The sequence below is a fragment of the Nycticebus coucang genome, chromosome 22, assembly GCF_027406575.1.
Source record: "Nycticebus coucang isolate mNycCou1 chromosome 22, mNycCou1.pri, whole genome shotgun sequence".
Taxonomy (NCBI): Eukaryota; Metazoa; Chordata; class Mammalia; order Primates; family Lorisidae; genus Nycticebus; species Nycticebus coucang.
Genome location: NC_069801.1, coordinates 50,750,415 through 50,762,953, shown reverse-complemented (window position 1 = coordinate 50,762,953; position 12,539 = coordinate 50,750,415). Strand labels below are relative to the sequence as shown.

The 12,539-nt window shown below is 42.5% G+C and overlaps 1 protein-coding gene and 1 non-coding gene across 5 annotated transcripts in view; both read left to right on the top strand.

The window, feature by feature from the left end:
* Nucleotides 1-12,539, top strand: part of YIPF1 (Yip1 domain family member 1) — a 43,458-nt gene that overhangs the window by 818 nt on the left and 30,101 nt on the right. For all 4 annotated transcript variants that reach the window (XR_008376820.1, XR_008376819.1, XM_053575229.1 and 1 more), the window contains 4 exons: nt 44-123; nt 4,873-5,033; nt 7,051-7,131; nt 7,357-7,444. Coding sequence is in view for 2 of the 4 variants with exons in the window: in XM_053575229.1 (XP_053431204.1) it covers nt 93-123; nt 4,873-5,033; nt 7,051-7,131; nt 7,357-7,444 (361 nt within the window). In the remaining 2 variants the exon portion in view is untranslated. The remainder of the gene's footprint in view (nt 1-43; nt 124-4,872; nt 5,034-7,050; nt 7,132-7,356; nt 7,445-12,539) is intronic.
* LOC128575660 (U6 spliceosomal RNA) lies at nt 6,423-6,526 on the top strand. The gene has a single exon (XR_008377081.1). It is a non-coding gene; the product is annotated as a U6 spliceosomal RNA (small nuclear RNA).

Sequence of the window (12,539 nt, the reverse complement as noted above, 5' to 3'; positions counted from 1 at the left end):
TTATTCTGTTATCCTATTATGCTTACTTATTTTTTCCTTTTAGACTCCTGCAAATTTTCTTCCTTATAATTGGGAGAAGACCCACTGGCTGAATGGCGGCTGTAGATGACTTGCAGTTTGAAGGTACATTAGTCCAGTGCCCACCTTTATCTTCATGACACTGTTTCCACAGTTACAGCAAGCATGTTCTTTGCTATACTGCCTCCCACATTAAGAATATTATAGGCTGCGCGATGGCTCATGCCTGTAGTTCTGCACTCTGAGAGCCCGAGGCAGGTAGATTCCCTGAGCTCAGGAGTTCCAGATCCTGTCTCTAAAAAGAACCCTGCTGTGTGGCGCATGTCTGTAGTCCCAGATACTCAGGAGGCTGAGGCAAAAGGATTGCTTGAGCCCAAGAGTTTGAAGTTGCTGTAAGCACATGATGCCACAGCACTCCACCAAGAGCAAGAAAGTGAGACTCTGTCTCAAAAAAAAAAAAAAAGAATATTTCAAACATCTTGGTGAAAGACTGGCTCACCTAGATTTTCCCTGTTTGTTCACGTTAGCTGTTCTTTTTTTTTTTTTTTGTCTCTTTTGCCAAATAGCTCTACAGATTGGTAACAGGTATATAAATTTAGTACAGTGATTACAGAAAATGTTTATACAGTTTTTGATTTAGTTTAGCCAACATTTGTTGAGCACCTACTTTATGTTTAGGACTGTACTGGATACTAAGGATAAAAAGATGAAGCAGTTGGGTGGTACCTGTGGCTCAAAGGGGTAAGGCGCCGGCCCCATATGCTGGAGGTGGCGGGTTCAAACCCAGCCCTGACCAAAAACTGCAAAAAAATAAAAAGATGAAGCAGTTTACACCCTGGTAGATTAAAGTGTAAAAAGATAATTAGGGCAAGACATGATTGCAAGAGGGACTTTACCTAACAATTGCAATCAGTGTAACCTGGCTTATTGTACCCTCAATGAATCCCCAACAATAAAAAAAAAAAAAAAAGAAAGATAATTAGGAAGAAATATGATCAGGTCATTCTTTCATTGAATCAGTAAATATCTCATGAGGTGATCAGGAACCAGGCATTGTTCTATTAGGGATAAAAGAGTGAAAGAAGTGGTTTTTTTTTTTTGTAGAGACAGTCTCCCTGTACCGCCCTCGGGTAGAGTGCCGTGGCGTCACATGGCTCACAGCAACCTCTAACTCTTGGGCTTACGCTATTCTCTTGCCTCAGCCTCCCGAGCAGCTGGGACTACAGGCGCCCGCCACAATGCCCAGCTATTTTTTTTTGTTGTTGTTGCAGTTTGGCTGGGGCTGGGTTTGAACCTGCCACCCTTGGCATATGGGGCCGGTGCCCTACTCACTGAGCCACAGGCGCCGCCCAGAAGTGGTTTTTTTTGAAATAGAGCTTTGTTCCCCCAGGCTAGAGTGTCCCAGTGTCATAGCTCACAGCAACCTCAAACTGTTGTGTTTAAGTGATCCTCTTGCCTCAGCTTCCTGAGTAGCTGGGACTATAGGCAAATTCCACTATGCCTGGCTAATTTTTCCTTTTTAAGTAGAGTGAGATCTCACTCTTGCTCAGACCGGTCTTGAACTCCTGAGCTCAAGCAATCTACCTGCCTCAGCCTCCCATAGTGCTGGCATTACAGGCATAAACTATTGTGCCTGGCTTTTTTTTTTTTGAGATGGAGACTTGTTCTGTTATTTAGGCTAGAGTTCAGTGAGTGGCATGATCATAGCTCACTGCAGCCTCTTAACTCCTAGGCTTAGGCAGTCCTCCTGCGTTTGCCTTCCAGAGTGCTGAGATAACAGATGTGAGCTACTGTGGCTGGCCTAGTGTGTCTTCCCTATGAAGAGAGAGACATTCCTTTATTAAATGATCATTTAAATGATCTATAATTATGGTTACCAGAGGATGGGAAGGGTAGCAGGGTTGGGGATAGTTAATAGGTACAAAAAATAGTGTAATAGATAGAATGAACAATATTTGATAGCACAAAAAAGAGACTATAATCAACATTAAGTTAGGGTATACTTTTTTAAAAATTTCAGATTAATATGAGGGTATATATAAGTGGGTTACATTGTTTCTATTTGAGTCCAGTCGTAGTTGTGTGCATCACCCAGGAAGTGTGCCATTTACCCATGCATTATTCTTGTTAGGTTAGGATGGAATTTAAAATAACTAAAAGAGAAGAATTGGAATGTTCCCAACACAAAGAAATGGTAAATGCCTGAGGTGATGGATAGTCCAGTTATCCTGATTTGATTAGTCCACGTTATATACCTGTATCACACCTACCCTATAAAGATAGACAATTATTTTGTACCCATAATAATTAAAAATTAAAAAAGAAAATTCCAGAAATAACTCAGGTTATTTTTACTTTTTCAAAAATTTATTTATTCATTTATTTATTTTGAGACAGTCTCACTACGTCACCCTGGGTAGAGTGCCATCGTGTCACAGCTCACAGCAACCTCAAACTCTTGGGCTTAAGAGATTCTCTTGCTTCACCTCACAAGTAGCTGGGACTACAGGCACCAACCACAATGCCTGGCTATTTTTTGTTATTGTTGTAGTTGTCATTGTTGTTTGGCACCCTAGCCGCTTGAGCTATAGGTGGCCAGCCCAGTAGTTTATTTTTGAAAAGAAATACATAACTACAAACTATCAAAGTGCTGGAGGAAAAGTTCAGGGAGATATTAGTACTTATAATCCAGAGCAGAGACTAGGGATTAATGAATGCTTATTCATTTTATAAACACTTACATAGCACTCCTGTATGTCAGGCACTGTTCTAAGTGCTTTACAAATAATTCAGTCCTTATTCAACTTAATGAAATAGTTATTTTATTCTCCCAGTTTTATCAAGGAGGAGACTTAACACACAAAAAAATTATTTGCCCAGTGGTCACACAGGAAGTAGTAAAGCCAAGATTTGAAGCCAGGCAGTCTGGCGTCACAGTTTATGCTCTATACTATCTCACTTTGTCATCCTGAGTAGAGTGCCATGGTGTCACAGCTTACAGCAACCTCAAACTCTTGGGCTCAAGTGATTCTATTGCCTCAGCTTCCCAAGTAATTGGAGTTGCAGGCGCCTGCCACAATGCCTGGCTTTTTTTTTTTTTTTTGCAGTTTTTGGCCGGGGCTGGGTTTGAACCCACCACCTCCGGCATGTGGGGCTGGCACCCTACTCATTTGAGCCACAGGTGCCGCCCTTGCCCGGCTATTTTTTAGGGATGGGGTCTCGACCTGGCTCAGGCTGGTCTTGAACTCATGAAGCTCAGGCGATCCACCCACCTCAGCCTCCCAGAGTGCTAGGATTACAGGCATGAGCCACCACGCCTGGCCTCTTAATGCTCTCTCATCTCTGAGGAAGAGATAAGATGTTTGAAGAGAAATCCACTTCATTGGCAAATACTGTCAGTTCCATCTTTAAAATTCATCTGACCTCTGACTACTTCTCACTACCTTCACCACTCTTCCCACCATGTTCAAGGTCACCATCACCTTTTGTCTGAAATAGCCCTTACTCTCCTTCTAGTCTTCCTGCTTCCTCCCTTACCCCCTACAGTCTGTACTTTGCACCCAGAGTAGGTCTTTTAAAACTAAGTCAGATCATGTTAGTCTTTTAACACCTTCTAGCAGCTCCTGTCTCACTGGGAGTGAAAGCCAGAACCCTTTTCTGTGACTTAGGGGACCCCACGTGATCTAGCTTTCCGTTGCCTCTGATTTCATCTCCAGCTGCTCTTTTCCTTTCTCTGCTCCGGCCACACAAGCTGATCACTGTTCTCCTGTAGACAGGAAGTTTCAGTCACTGCTGGTGGACATAAGTACGTGGCTAAGGTTCTTTTGGAAAGCAGTTGGGCAATGTGATTCAGGAGCCTTGAAAATGGTTTGCACCCTGGGGGCGGTGCCTGTGGCTCAAGGAGTAGGGCGCTGGTCCCATATGCCGGAGGTGGCAGGTTCAAACCCAGCCCCGGCCAAAAACCACACACACACAAAAAAATGGAATCATGAAAATGGTTTGCACCCTTTGACTTAGTGGTCATAGTGGTAGGTGTTCATCCAAAGGCTATCCCCCATAAAACTTTCTCCACACAGACACAATGCTTGTGTATTTGTAATAAAATCTTTACTGATGGAATATTACACAATTACATAAGTGACCACTTTAGAGATTGTTATAATATGAAAAAGATCATTTTTATGCATAATCTTCAGTAGACAAAGCAGGATACAAAATTGCTTATTTTGTATTATCACATCCTAGATCAGTACTTGGCATTCTGCAGGCATGCGGTAAATATTTGTTGAATAAATGGATGATCGTTACTGGCATGAATTTCACTGTGCAAAGAAGAGGAACAACACAAAATATTAGTAGTGTTTGTGTGGTGGGACTAAAAATGATTTTTAGTCTGTGATTTCCACATTCATTTTTGTCCCTCTGTTTTCCATAGTGATTACATGGACTTATTGGGAAAAAATGAGTTCCTTTAATTTTTTTTGAACTTGAATCAAAGAAGAGAAGGTGAGGTAATCTTCCTAACTCTCCTAAAAGTCTTTGATAAAAAGAAACTCTCCCCATTGTATAGGTGAGAACACAGAGGTTTATAGAGGTTAAGTTACTCAGGCTCATGTGGTTAGTAAGCTGAGCCAGAACTAAAATCCAGGTCTGACTCCAAGTTCTGTTGCCTTCATATCATTTTTCTGTATCACAATTGATTTCCAGATGGGTTCTTTTGTAGAGCTTTTGCCATTTGTATCTAGTAGGGTCTCTAGCAAACTTGAGGTTGTAACAGCTTGTTGCTAAATTAAAAGTATAGCATTTCTAGTGGGGGTACGGTTTCTGAGGACTGTGTGCTCTAATTGATTTCAGAATTTGGTGATGCGGCTGCTTCTCTAGCAGCAAACCCAGATGCCACCACGATAAGCATTGAGGATCCTCGTGAAACCCCAAAACAACCAGGACCCCCAAGAGGCTCAGGGAGAGAAGAGGATGATGAATTACTGGGAAATGATGACTCTGACAAAACTGAGGTTTGAACTTGTCTTTGAATTTTTTAAAACAAGATTCTTTAAGGCTTATTCATACCTTTATTCACTATTTACTGATGCCAGGTACAGTGCCAGGCAGTGACAGCACAAAGGTAAGTGACATGGGACCTCTGCCTTAGTGGGGGAAATTGGCAGAAAACTCATTGTTGTCCATAGGAAGCACACTGGTGGAGGGCACTGGGTTAGTGGGACAGAGAGCCTTATTTATAGAATGTGGGGCTCCGTGTCCAATACCTTATAATATTAAAATTGGAAAGAACCTTCAGGGCCCTCCTTTTTAGCCCCTCTCCCAAGATATTAATTCTGTCCTTGGTATATCAGAAAGACAACACTTGAATACCTCGGGAAACAGGGCATTCACTTCCATGTAAGGCAGCTGCTGCCACTGTTAGACTTTAATTGTGAGAACTTATTCTTTTATAAGGAGCAAAAAAATCTGCTATAGCACCTGCTCCTCTTCTGCAAAGCTGCTCAGAGACCACCTGTACTTTTGCTATCTGAATCCTCTTCACATATCTGAAAATGGCAGTCATGATTCCTGGTGCCACTGAGGAGCTGTGCTGTTGAGATAGGCATGGCCCTCCACAGGCACCTCTTCTAAATTGGAATTTTGGGTTTTTGTCAGAGCAGTAATACTTTTAGTACTTTAAAGTGAGTCAGTATGTCAGATGTGTGAGAATTTGGGAGGCAATAGTAGCAAGGATCTTGCATGGGTGGAGTAGGAAAAGATAGTTACACTGACTGCCTTCTTTATGTGTGTATGTGTATAGACCATATTATTCTACATGACTCATGTTCTTTTTTTTTTTTCCTGAGACTGAGTTTTATTATGTCGCCCTCGGTAGAGTGCTATGGTGTCATAGCTCACAGCAACATCAAATTCTTGGCTTAAGTGATTCTCTTGCCTCAGCCTCCCAAGTAGTTGGGACAGGTGCCTGCTACAATGCCCAGCTATTTTTGTTGTTGTTGTTGTAGTTGTTATTGTTGTTGGGCAGGCCCAGGCTGGGTTCGAACCTGCCAGCCCCAGTGTATGTGGCCAGCGCCCTAGCCGCTGAGCTATAGGCGCCGAGCCACATGATTCATATTCTATATGCCATTGAATCCAATCCCCCTTATAATCCTAGCAGACAGATTTTGTCAGCTGTATGTTTGTTTGTTTGTTTTTAAAAAAGTAGAGAGTTTATTTGGGCTAAGTCTGTAGACTGCAGCCTGGCAGTGTATATTCAGGTTGCCCGGAATATAGGTTTTCAGCAATACTTTTTAGATAAGGAAGTTAAGCCTGAAGGGAGTCTAGGGATGTGTTGAAGCTCCCCTTGGTGGAGGGACCAGGATTTGAACCCTTTTGGTGTGACTACAAAAAAGCTGATTCATGTGCTGGCTTTGGCAGCACATATACTAAAATTGGAACAATTTAGTAGGTAGCATGGCCCCTGCACAAGGATGACACACAAATTTGTGAACTGTTCCGTATTTTTAATCTGAAATTTAAAAAAGATGGTCCTTGTTTTAATGGTTGTTTTTATATCAGGCTAAGAGTTGAGTGTTGACTGTTTCAGATTTGGTTAATAAATGCAGAGGAGGCCGGGCTTGGTGGCTCACACCTGTCATCCTAACACTCTGGGAGGCCAAAGCGAGTGGATCGCCTGAGCTCAGGAGTTCAAGATGAGCCTGAGCAAGAGTGAGACCCTGTCTCCACTAAAAATAGAAAAAACTAGCCAGGTGTGGTGGCAGGCACCTGTAGTCCCAGCTACTCAGGAGGCTGAGGTAAGGGGATCGCTTGAGCCCAAGAGTTTGAGGTTGCTGTGAGCTGTGATGCCAGAGCACTCTACCCAGAGCAGCAGAGTGAGACTCTGTCTCAGAAAAAGAAAAATATTGCAGAAGAGCCTGGTGTTTTGTACATTTGGTTTTCTGGTAGATCAGCACGTGCTCTCTCTCTCCTCTCTGCAGCTGGAAGTAGAAAATTGCTTCTGTGTTCATTGTTTTGTTTTACTTCTGACAGTTACTTGCTGGACAGAAGAAAAGCTCCCCCTTCTGGACATTCGAATACTATCAAACATTCTTTGATGTGGACACTTACCAGGTTTGTAAACCAATTTCACCTTTGCTTTCACATGTAATGGAGACTTGTTTCTTCTGTGTGACAGCCTTTGTATACTAGAAATGTTCTTATAAAAGTAAAGGGTTATTAGCGTTTCAAAATACTATCATAAAAGCTCTAATGACTGAATTTTAATTTTGTAGAAATCGGGTTTATTAAACTGTTTAAGAAAATCTCCAGTAGAATCACTGCTATGTTGTTTTGCAGGTCTTTGACAGAATTAAAGGGTCACTTTTGCCTATACCTGGAAAAAACTTTGTGAGATTATATATACGCAGCAATCCAGATCTCTATGGTATGTTAATGCTGATTTGATTATTCACCATATTTCAGTTGAACTTGGGTGAGTGTGAGGGTTGCCTAGAAAGCTGTAGGATTGCACTGTTAGTGGGATGTGCAGCATTTTTTTCCCTGAGCTTTAGTGACTACCTTTGCAAAGAATTTTTGGGAAGATGCAATTATGTGTTGTATTCATGCCATAATTACAGGTACCAGCATGTCCTTTATAAGTCTTCACATGGCATTACAAATTTGAGACAAATTAAGTCGCTTTGACTAAGGAGATTGTTGATTTTACTTTCTGGAGGATTTGGTGGTGGTGGAGAGTTTTCTCTCACTTTTTCTTTTCTATGTAGAGACAGAGTCTCACTTTATGGCCCTCGGTAGAGTGCCGTGGCATCACACAGCTCACAGCAACCTCCAACTCCTGGGCTTAAGCGATTCTCTTGCCTCAGCCTCCCGAGTAGCTGGGACTACAGGTGCCCACCACAGCGCCCGGCTATTTTTTGGTTGCAGTTCAGCCGGGGCCGGGTTTGAACCCGCCACCCTCGGTATATGGGTCCGGTGCCCTACCGACTGAGCCACAGGCGCCACCCTCTCTCACTTTTTCGTTAATGTGCTGAGTTCCAGCTCTGCCCTCAGATGAGCTGGCTCCCCTTGGGATGTGGTCACCAGCCCTGGAAGTCTGAAGCCACATTAGGCTGGGGATGGCTGCCATCCCTGGCATCTGTGCTGTTTGAGAAAAACTCAGAGGTCCCCCCAGTGCTCCTGAGGAAAGGTCCCCCCCAACAGTGGCCTGTGTTGAGGGGACAGAGGGTGCTGCCAGTGTGCCAATTGCTCTGTGTCCTTGGTCTTACAATAACTTCTTGCAAATGTTCCCCCATTTTTTTTTTTTTTTTGGTGGGGGACATGTTAGTCCAAATTTATTGGGATAATTTCATGTAAAAAATGTCAGTGTACAGGGCGGCGCCTGTGGCTCAGTGAGTAGGGCGCCGGCCCCATATGCTGAGGGTGGCGGGTTCAAACCCAGCCCTGGCCAAACTGCAACAAAAAAATAGCCGGGCATTGTGGCGGGCGCCTGTGGTCCCAGCTGCTCGGGAGGCTGAGGCAAGAGAATCGCAGAAGCCCAAGAGTTAGAGGTTGCTGTGAGCCGTGTGATGCCACGGCACTCTACCCGAGGGTGGTACAGTGAGACTCTGTCTCTACAAAAAAAAAAAAAAAAAAAAAAATGTCAGTGTACAAATGGATTAAATATTTTTTTTTCTAAAGGAAGAGAATGTGTCACTGATGAAGAGAGGTCAGGGTTGGCAGTAATGAGCAGAACTGACAAAAATATTGTCCAAATTCACCAAATTGTGCATCAAAATCATTGGCTGACTGTGAGAAGCATAGAAGACCACGTAACATCGATAGTGGAATAGTTAGGTAAATCTTTTTTTTTTTTTTTTTTTTTTTTTGGTTAGGTAAATCTTAACAGAAAATCTTGGCCAACAACTTATGGCCCTCACATCACAACAGTGCCTCACAGAGCATGTCTGTGAGGGAGTTTTTAGCCAGCAAACAAATAGCCGTATTGGAACATCATCCCTACTCAACGGATCTAGCCCTGTGTGACTTTCTTTTTTTTTTTTTATTGTTGTGTTCCCCCACTTTTCAAATGAGGAAGCTGATGTTTACTGAGGTTCACTGGTATATATACTTAATCCCAAATGATAAGTTATAAAGCAATTATATATGTTGCTTTGGAATATGGGCTTTGTGGAATTCCTATGCAGGGAGCCTGATATGAAACCTTTGCATTGGCCTGTGCCTCTCACCTGAATGTTCAAGGGAGTTCCCCTTTCTAGCCGTCTCACTCATTCAGTCTTCTAGCCTGAGCACTTGTTGAGGTGCAGGCTCTGTCTCAGTAATCCATGTTGTGAGTGCCTGGCAGAGGGCTTGGCATAGATAGGCCCTGTGCTAGAGGCTGAGGATTTAGAGATAAGGCCATAGTACCTAGCCCTAAGGAGTTAGAAGAAGAACTTAACATCTGTTGAGTACCTTATACCTGCCAAGCATGGAGATAGACACTAATTTACTATTTTACTAGTACTGTTCCCGTACTGTAAGGTAGCTTTATCTTACAAAACAGAAAACTGAGGCTTGAGGAGGCCAACTTGCCCATAGACACAGAGGTAGCAATAATGATAATAATGACAAACACATACAGTGCTTATTCTGTGCCAGACCCTCTTATTAGGGTACAACCTATATTAACTCATTTAATCCTAATGACAACCACAATTTTAGGAGGCAGATACTATTATTATCCCAGTTTTAGAGATGAAGTCTGACTCACGCAGAGATCCAGTAACTTGCCTAAGATTATACAGCTATTTTAATAATAAGTGCCAAGCTCAGTTTTCAAATCAACACTGCAGCTCAGAATCCATATTCTTCATCCCTGTTCTACCCTGCCTCTCATGACCAAGTCAGGGCTTAAACCAAAGGCTTGCTTCTTTTCCATGACACAAGTAGCTCATCATCATGGTGGAAAAAAGGAAGTACAAATATGGGTGCAGTGTTGTATAGTAGAGAGGACTAGGCCTTGCAGGACAGGTTGGAGGAAGGTGGTTAGAATAATGTTCCAATATGCAGGGTGTAAGGAAGAGATTGATGAATCTGAGTACATTTCAACTAAAATTTACACAACAAAATAAACCCTAAGCAAAGGAAAAAATAAAAACCACAGGCCAAGGGAAATAGTCACAGTTTACATAACCAACAAAAGATGAGAAGCCAGAGTATATTTAGAACTCCTACAAATTATAAAAATGAAACAAGCAATTTACAGAAGAGGAAACCCAAATGGCCAATAAATATATAAAAAGATGCTTAGTCCCACCTGTAATCAGGGAAACGAAACAAGGTATTTATTTATGCCTAATGTATCATACAAGGTGTCCTGTCTTCACTCATTCATTCCATTAATTTAACAAATACAGAATACTTACTGTTCTAGGTACTGGAGATACAACCGTGAAAACAGACAAAAACTTCTGCCCTTAGGCAGTTTGTAATCTATTGAGCTTAACAATAAACAAAGAAAAGTAAAATATGGAGTTTTCTAGAAACAAATGCTAAGATGAAAATGTAAAAGCAGATAGGAAGGACATGAAATGTTTGTGTAGGTGAATTCAAAATTTTAAAAAGACTGTAGATTTGGGGTCTTGTTCTTCTAATAACCTTTTCCTTATCACATGAAAAAAAAAATTTTAAAAAGATGAATTTTAAGATCTTTAATTTTAAAGATCTGAAGGAATTGGGAGTGATTCATTTAGATACCTAAGGGAAGAGCATTTGAAGCAGAAGGATCAGCAGTGCAAAAGTCCTGAGGCAGGGCCTGGCATAGTATGTTCAGAGTCACTAGTGTACTGGGTGAGAATGAACGAAGGGTCCTCGTGGGCGATGAGGTCACAGAGACAGTGTGGAGGGGCAGGCGACATAAGGTCTCCTAAATCACATGGAGACTTTGGCTTTTACTTGAGTGAGAAGCCGTTGGAGGGTTTGAGCAGAGGAATGACAGATTTTAAGTCCAATTTCACAAACATTGATATTAAGTGTTGGCAAGGATTGGTGCAGTGGGAACCTTTGTATAATGCTGGTGGGTATGTAACTGGGATATAAATTGGAGCAGATTCAGCATTTTCACTCCTATATGTATAATTTTAGAGAAACTCACATATATACAAGATAACATACAGAAGAATATTATTTCCTGCAGCATTGCTTGTAATAGAAAATATTTAGAAACAACCAAAATACCTATCAGCAAGAGAATGGATAAATAAAGAGTGGTGTATTCATATGTGGAATCCTGTAGTTTTTTTTTTTTTTTTAATTTGGCCGGGGCTGGGTTTGAACCCGCCACCTCTGGCATATGGGACCGGCGCCCTACCCGCTGAGCCACAGGCGCCACCCGGAATCCTGTAGTTTTTAAGAAATGAATAAATGGATAAATCTCAGAAAAAAATGTTGTAGAAGGATGTGAATAGTATGACACAAAAGTTGAGAAGGATTCTTAGACCAGGCACAGTGGCTCATGCCTGTAATCCCTGAGCTTTGAGAGGACAAGGCGGAAGGCACAGTTGAGGCCAGGAGTTTGAGACTAGCCTGGGCAACATAGCCAGACCCCATGTCTACAAAAATGAAAACATTAGCCCAGTGTGGTAGCACATGCTTGTAGTCTCAGCTACTTGAGAGTCTAAGGCATGAGGATCACTTGAGTCCAGGAGTTTGAGGCTGCAGTGAGCTATGATCACACTCCAGCCTGGGCAACAGAGTGAGACCTTGTCTCCAAGAGATAAAAAAAATTAAGTAGCAAGATAAGTATACTAGTGTTATTTAAATTCTTCGTTTTGCCTTTCTATATGTGAGAAATATTTCTTTTTTTTTTTCTTTTTCTTTTTTGTAGAGATAGAGTTTCACTTTATGGCCCTTAGTAGAGTGCCGTGGCATCACACAGCTCACAGCAACCTCCAGCTCCTGGGCTTAAGCGATTCTCTTGCCTCAGCCTCCCGAGTAGCTGGGACTACAGGTGCCTACCACAGCGCCCGGCTATTTTTTGGTTGCAGTTCAGCCGAGGCCGGGTTTGAACCCGCCACCCTTGGTATATGGGGCCGGCGCCTTACCGACTGAGCCACAGGCACCACCCTTGTGAGAAATATTTCATAATGTAAAGATGTATAGTGTGAAATTTTACTTATAAACACAAACTACATTAAGGCTCTCTCCCACCCCCCTCCCTATAATTAGTGTAGGGATTTAGCAGGAAAGGTGGAGAAGGCCATATGAAGTAGCCCCGCAGGCTCTGGGGGGAGTGGGTGTCCTGCGTCTCGGGAGTCCAAGCTTCCCATGGGGGTAGCTGGAGAGGTTACAGAGCCCAGATCCTAGTGAGCCTGTTGTGTCAGCCTGAGGAATCTGAATTTTGTCCTTCAGCAGTGAGGGTTCAGTGAAGGGTTGTGAACAGGGAAAGAGGATAATAGCAAAGGGGACAAGAATGCTAAGTGCTGGGAAAGCTTTCTGCTTTATTGATGTTGGGCCAGAGAAGGATAGTGGGCGGGTAGGTGTAG